This window comes from Morone saxatilis, unplaced genomic scaffold (assembly GCF_004916995.1).
Source record: "Morone saxatilis isolate NCDOM2014 unplaced genomic scaffold, NCSU_SB_2.0 Contig18, whole genome shotgun sequence".
Taxonomy (NCBI): domain Eukaryota; kingdom Metazoa; phylum Chordata; class Actinopteri; family Moronidae; genus Morone; species Morone saxatilis.
The window spans coordinates 16,035,019-16,043,140 of NW_023339740.1; the positions used below are offsets into that span (position 1 = coordinate 16,035,019).

At 39.5% G+C, this 8,122-nt stretch overlaps 1 protein-coding gene across 2 annotated transcripts in view; it reads right to left on the reverse strand.

Annotated features, from left to right (window-relative positions):
* ca16b (carbonic anhydrase XVI b) overlaps positions 1-8,122 on the reverse strand; it is a 96,036-nt gene that overhangs the window by 68,382 nt on the left and 19,532 nt on the right. For both annotated transcript variants that reach the window (XM_035661934.1, XM_035661933.1), the window contains exon 2: positions 5,799-5,903. In XM_035661934.1, the coding sequence (XP_035517827.1) occupies positions 5,799-5,903 (105 nt within the window). The remainder of the gene's footprint in view (positions 1-5,798; positions 5,904-8,122) is intronic.

Consider the following 8,122-nt stretch of genomic DNA (forward strand, 5'->3'; position numbering starts at 1 on the left):
CATACAAACGGCTGCTTTGGCAACACTACATACATACTAATGTGTTGGATAAAGATGCATTCACTGATGTTGCTGGGAGTGACACAGAAACACACACACACACACACACACACACATACATAAACAACACAATCTACAGTCCCTTTGGAGAGCAGGAAAATCTATTACTTTGAAGGCATAAGTACATGTTAGAGGGCGGAGTTTGGGGTGGAGGAAAAGCTTTACCAACCAGCAGATTAATATAAAGATTCTGTTGAACTGACAGTCTCACAAACCTACTAATGACCTACTAATGTATATTTTTGACGGGGTAATGCAAAAATATTGCGATAACTGAAACACCCCCTCCTGAGATTCATATTACTTACAGTCACATTGTTTGGAAAATCACAGGACATATTGTCTAGTTCATGGTAATGTCATTGGACTGCATGATAATTGGAAATTAAATTCAACTGTGATTTTTAGCTGCCATTCTAAGTATTTCATTCTGGCAGAAATCTGATTTTAGCAATTGCTTTGCAGTGTTCATTTGGACAACAAAAATTGTGTATCATGATTCATGATACAAAACAAATCCCACAATGGATTTAATATCTATTATTTGATTGTCTCAAACAATCAGGAGCAAAACATCATTATTTACAATAAATCACATTTCATCAATGGGAGAGCGCGGAAAGATCTTTGGAGCTCTTACAAAAATTCCCTCACCTATCTCATCGAAAAAACTTACAGGAAAACACACGTTAGGCTGTTTTTTTTTTTTTTTTTATCTTCATCCCTGTGGAGTATGTCCCTGGATCCGTGTATAGAATTCCCCATACTTTACCCTCCATGCCTAAACCCTGTTCGGCTGTACAGTCAGGGAGCTTTGCTTTAAAGTCAAGTGCTTCTCATACATGGAGGTCTACGGGGAGCAATCCTCCTCTCGATTCATTACCTCCAGGAGGCAGAGCTCCTTCTGTCGGGCACCATGACAACATGGCTTTGCTCTTTTCCCTCCAGCCTTTGTAGGGGGTGTCAAACCACAAGAGACAAAGTGCACTGCCTTCGCAAGCACTCAGCCAATTTAAGGTGAATCATAGGGTTTAGCATGTCAGAACCAACTCACTAATCTGAGAAGCAGTCACATTTTGAAATCAATCCATAAACCCCTGTGGTTTGTTTTTTTTACAAAAACTGTGTGTCTCTATAACGAGATCAATCGCACAACTGCAGAATAATATGAAATAAAAGTATGACTGACATGTTTATCTTAAAAGCTGGGAATACCAAATCAGTGCAATTTCTTAGCCACATATTTTTAACCAAAAATTAAAGAGAATACTGTGATCGATTGAAAGTAGTGAAGAAACACAATAAGCAGCTACAGAAAGTGCGTGCAGCCGTAGAAAGGAGAGTTAATTCAAAGCCAAAACAAACAGCCCTGGCAATCAAGAACAGTGAGTTACCTAATCTTGTTTTGTATCCTCTAAAGTACTAATTAAGTTGGATCAACATAGCAATTGATTGAAAATGACACTTCATTCACTTCATTATGTGAGACATGAGTGGAAAGATTGCTAATGATCACGGGCAACCTCAGTGAAGTGGAATAAAACAGTCAGGCTGAGGGGAAATATAATCCGCACGTATCAGACAAACGCAGGCTCTTTCAGTGGCTAAAACAGCTCGTCAGGGTGGCTCCCATCCAAACATCCATGACTGCTGGATGAAAACAGACAGTAGGAGCTCCATCTCTACAGAGCTTGGAGTAGGTAATAAATGTGAAAAATCCCTGAGATGTAGCGCTTTAATAGCTATATTATTCATTTGCGGAGGTAGACTATCGTCATGTAAATGATTTGGGCTACAGTATCATCATGTGGTCTTTACTGCATTTTTTATTTCTCCAACTACGCACGGTTTTCTTTTTTTTATAAACCCAAATCATACATTCTTAGTGAGCACAGCAAGGATATAAATCTTTCATTGGGCTTAATATCAGCCTGAAATGACAGGCGAGTTAATTAGGGGACTTGACAAAATCTCATAATGCAGTAAAAACAATCAAGTGTAGTAGACTACTTTCTTCAGGTTGTTCATCTATATTTTTCTACATCTAATGCCATTATTTCTTTGCTCGGTTTTTCTTTTTTTTTCTTCATCCTACACACTGTTAAGGGGGATCAGGCATAATGCCTCTGCAAATGCACATTAAGGTACTCCAACTGTTGTGCTGTAATTAAACTAGAACAATAAATCAACAAGAGTGCAATCAAAAGCAAACTACTGCCTATATTGCCCCAAAACATAAAAATACTGATAAAGGAAGCCAGAGAAACTAACAGAGAAGATGTGAAAACCTGCAGAGATATAAAAAGGGGGAAATGATGCATAGCCCTGTTCCTGTGGGAGTCTTATAGGGAGTATGATATCATCCCTCTTATGAAAAATGCCTACACACACACACACGCACAGGCATGCACGCGCACTCACACTCACACACAAACGCACACTCACACACCATGCCTTAAATAACTTTTAATCAAATTTCAGGGTGTAGGTTTCGAGGCTACTTTCAGTGAGGTTCATAACCAAAGCACACAGAAGGGTGACGTGTCATGGGATGATAAGAGCTCTCATTACACCGTGCGCCTCGCTCCTCAATGCATTGGATTAATGTGTTAAAGGGGGGGTTTAGAAATCTCTCTTATCATGAAAACTATGGAATATATTTTGATACTGATGACATTAATATCATCACCTTATGTAAAAACTCAAACCATTATCTCATATTAAAAAAAACGTTGAAGAAACCGAATGTTTACACTTTCTCAACATTAATTCAACAATATGTTGTACAATTAAACTTTTACAACTGAACTCTCTAAATTGTTGCTCAATTGTATTTGCTACTGCTCCAGTTTCTGACACTCATGTTCTACATTCTTCAAACTGTTCTGTAGACTGTAGGATACACAGTGAAGGGTGTGGAAAATGTGTGAAACAATGGGTTCTGTACTCTATACGTGTTTAGCTCCTAGAACTGAATTCTATTTTGCACCAGTACCTTCTAGCTTCAGGCTAACCCTACTGTGTGCATTTCTTTTACACTCACTTGCACAGAGCAAATGCCCTTAATAACCATTTAGCTGCTAAGGCACGCTTGTCTGTCCCCCATTCACAGCCTTAGCCACTAATTACCTTTCCAAAGCAATGGACATTTCTGTGTTCCCTCAATGCTTCCCTTTTCTCAGTACAATCAGCCAGCTGCCTTCACTGGTAGGAATAAGTGCTCTGAACGGGGCCTGAAATGAACGTCCAAAATCAAGCCATCAGCGAGTTGCCTGACCTGATGTTTAGCAATGTTTTTCTCCAACCTCCCTATGTTAAAATTAAAAAAAACATTAAGAGATCCTATCTTCTCCCAATTACTAGCCCGCCTCTTGTTAAGCGTGCATCCAACTCTATGCACAAACATGGCATACATAACATTCAGTCAAATAAAAGACATGTGGCCCTCAAATTGAATTCACCAAAGGAATGTGAAAAGTCTGTATCAAGCCTTTTGTACACATGTACAGATACACATATTTTTTACTCACAACAGCAGTGCCAAAGACAGAATATTCCATGAGTATAATCATTTTGAGAGCTGTGATTCACTCCAAGAGCAGAGGAACCAAGTTAGTTATTTGCTAGGTGATGTTATTGGACCTTGGAACCTGTAAATATAATTTTACTGACTGTTCCTCACTTCCTGAGCTCTTCCAATGAGCTGCCCTCGATCAAAGTACATAACCCCCATTTCCCACCAGAGCTGCTCAATGCCCAACCGAGGGCTGTGTTTGCACTGGGGTGTGAGTGTGTATAGTTGAATGTGAAGCAGTCCTGTGAAAGAACATTGATGTGTGCTCATCATAATTGTTCCCAGCCAACAACACATCTCCTGGATCTGCATCCACCTGCCTATACATTTACAAAGCGTACTATTACATTTAAAAGGAATTTATAATGCAGAAAGCGCGTTTTCCTCATTCATTTTTTTTTATTTTTTAATGAGCAACAATATTTAAATAGTAAGTGAGTGGATGCAAAACGTATTCACTATATAAATACTGCATATATGTATGGCATGTTGGTAACCTTGATGGTGCTAAAGCGTGGATTTAAAAATGAAATGAAAATTTCTCAATAAACTATACAAAATGCCTTTTAAAGTTTACAGCAGGAACAGCTTCTTTACAAAATATTTTCATATTTGCTTAGCTAAATGTGCTTTTTGCAGACTTTGAAATAAACAACTTTGTAAAGCCTATGACTATGCTGCTGCCACTTAAAGAAACATTATACAATTTTACCTTAAAATAACAGCTTCAAAATCATTTTAGTGGTACACTTACTTCTAATTGGGAGAGTGGTGCCTCTTTCATTCCCAGTCTGCACCCCAAATGCCTGTTCTCACACTATGAAACCCGGGTTGCCAGGAATGATCTCCCGTGAGAAGTGTGTAATGCTTTACCGCCTCAACTCTTAAGTGATTTGTACAAATTGCTGTACTTGTTGCTGAAGTAACTAGCTAGTTAGCTCAGTTCTGCCTGGACTGGGAAGTCAGAGTAGTGTGGTGTGGGCACTAGAACCAGAGGCAGACAAGCGGGACAACGTAACCAGGCTCAGCAGCCTCTACAGAGACCGGACTCACGGACTGTCTTTAAGTCGCTGGCTTGAGCTTTTAAAAAAGAAAGCTGCAAGATAGACGGTAAGCTGGCCTTCTTGCTGTTGGATCAGTTAGTATTAGTAGCTGGCTTGCTGTGTCTTGTGTTGTTGCACTTGATGTTTGGCTATGTTAGCAAAGTTGCGACTCACTATTTTTTGATAAGAAGTTATGTAATCACAACAAATGCACATGTACAACCTTGTACCTATCCGAATGAGAAAAATAAAAAATTTGCTTTAAAAACTTCAGTAAGCAGAGTTTACACATCAATTTGTCACTTTCACTTTGAAAAACAGACCCCAACTTTACTGAACAAATACGGATATGTAAACACATACGACTCTAGAATATTTACAGGCATAAAAGAGAACATAATGAATCATCCATTAGAGCGTGTATCTGACTGTTCACTCTCGGCAGCCATATCCGCCCATCTTTCCAGATTGTTAAGGTAGATGGCTGAGAGATTAGAGGAGGAGGCAAGTCTGAATTCCCTGAAGCACTTACTTCAGCGTTAAAAGCATGCATATTATCAATAATAGAAGCAGGAATTAAAAACTAAACTAGCTAGGCTTTAACAGCTAGGCATACTGTATTTCTGATAAATTATACTTTTAAAAGCGTTCTGCTGGAAATGGCTGCCAACTGAATGTGACACACTAGAGGTCATAATTGTCTATATGCCATGTTCGACTTTTGTATTTGTAATTCTCATTTCAATCCACTCAATTTGCATGCTTGATCCAAACCTGACTATAAATAAATCATTTGGGATTAATCACAGTTGGCTACAACATAATGTTAACTCTCTTTATAATATATCAGTTTTTTCTGTCTTCTTTTTCTCAAGTGCATTAGTTTAATTAGAGTAATTAAGGACAATGAAAACCTACAGTACAGGTATATAACTATTGAATACTAAATGCCTGATTCGGTCTATTTCGGCTCCTGCAATACGGAAGAAATAGGGGGTACTGGCAAAAAAGTAGGCAAAAACCAGAAAATTATAGGCAAGCTGGAACAGGGGTGAGTAAGTCAAAGAAACACATTTCCCCTCCTACTGAGGGCTCTGGCAAGCGCACAAATGAGAGCTCACCTGAATAGGACCAATAGGGGTCACCAGCTGCCCTCCTCTCCCTCATTACGCCTTTGCTCCCATGGTGCCCGTCTCCAGCATGCTGAGGTTGTCCACCCGATGCAACTGTGGGAGGCAGAGGCAGACGTAAGAAAATCCACAAGGGCAGAAGATGTGCAACCTGAACGAACACTATGACAGCTTATTCAACAATCTATTAAAAATGTCTGAGGAAATGTAAATGGTCAATGTCAAAAGTTTGCAACATGGTGAAAGATTTATGCAGAAAAGTGTACAAGAATTCTATTCAAATGTTGTTTAATGAAGTCCAGTCTCTCTAGGGATTCAGATTGCATTTTGTGGGACAAATAAGATTTACATCTTTTACATGTTTTAGTGGCAATACAAAAGGAAGCATGTATTTAATGCAGCACAGCAAAATGTGAGGGGATGAAAGTTGGGGTGGGGATGGGTGTGTCCAACTTTTACACTGCAGACTGGGTTTCACCCCCTGTTCCTTAGGGCAGGGCAATAAATCAATCCAGGATTTTTTGGACCATCCAAAGTCATGTAAATTACACCAGTAAGTCAAAAACCTATATTTGCACAAATCTATAGATTACTAGATCTAAAGCTATACTTCAGTTTCATAGAAACAATCAGTCAACGCGCCTCAAATCTTCTCCCAATTTGCAGCTGTCTCCGCTCCTCTCAGGAGGGACTGCAACTCCCAGTGGTGACAGTGACTGAAACACACTTTAACAAGTATAACCTTTACCGAGTATCTTCGGGTCTCTCTACCAGCCTGGCTATTCTGACAAATTTTGGTTTCCTGAAGTTCACAGCCTCACAAACTGAACCAGTGAAAATAGGAGCCAGAGCAATAGCGGTGACTGTTCCCTTTGCTTGTAGCCCAGGTGCCATCATTTGACACAATGCCTTAATGGGTAGTAATGATCATCACCATCAGGGATCTGCCAAAAACCGGAGGAGCTTCTTCTGCGGCCCCTATGATGTTTTATGCTCTTACAGTCACAATCAATCAAAATCTTTCCAGCAGCAGCTGGTCTGGGAAAGAAGAAAGAAACACTAAAAAGACTCAACAGTAAATATGTTTGAAAAATATGGATATAATAATACCACAACAGATTCCCTGCTGAGCTCCTATGTGAAAACTTAATTTAGTAAAATGCAGGCAGCCTACATTACCAGGAGTGTAGACAATCAGCCCCATGTCTTCTGAGCACAAATGTCTCTTCGGCTTCTTGGGGCAAATTGCCGAAAGAAATCAAACATTGTCAACAGAATTACAGCGAAGGCTAGAGGCACAAATTGTCCTTAAGCATACACACTCCCTAGAGCGTGTACAGTCCCAGACTTGCAATAATCCAACTCATTGGGGAAAATGCACTCCGCAATGGATTCAGTCTGTGCCAGTAGAGAGGAAAATGTCTAGCTGAAGCCATTGTCAATCAGGTGCACAGGCCAAACAAGAAAGTTCTGTGTTGCTTTGAGCAGTCAAAAGCCACCGTGTCATTCAAAACCTGGAGATGTATTGGCTAATAGTGGTTCCCTGTTGGTAGAGGGGTGCAAACAATTGGGTATGCAGATTGCTTCTGTGTACAAAAACGAATGGCAGAAAAGACTAAAACAAAACCGGAGATGACAATCTGCCAGACTCAAAATGGAGGCAGAAATCACTCTTACTTGACGCAGTGCAGTTTTTGAATCCATTTAGATAATCCATGTTGTATCACCGTTTTTTTTTGTACAACTGGTTACACACTGTACTCAACGCTGTGTGCACCGTTTTAAAGCTCTTCACACGGATCCCTTTACAAACATGCGGCTTGGCAAAACAGTTAATATCACATCCAAAATGCACTCAAACTACCAGAACACTCTATTCATGGGCGTCTCAGCATCATTTCATTCTAAAACAGCAAAAGATCTCTACCAACATGAACACATTGACCTAAAAATACGAACAGGTTGTACTACAAAACACTTTCAGCACCATAATACAGATAATGTTTACTATACATAGGGTTATCTACCAGTGTTGACACAGATTAGAGATTACTGGTTTTACAACCAAGATTAACAGTTTTAAAAAGTATCCATTATGTTATTGTATTAGCACATGCAATGCTCTATCATGACACAGTAACCATGACAACTACTGTATATCACACTTTAGTTAGTGTGAGTCTCATTAGGTTTAAAGTAACTTTTAAACAAGAGCAGAACTCCCTGGACTAACTGAGACTAAATCACCTTTAAATAGAGAGTTATAGTGGCCTGATCAGCATTTGCACACATCAAATACAAACACACACACACAC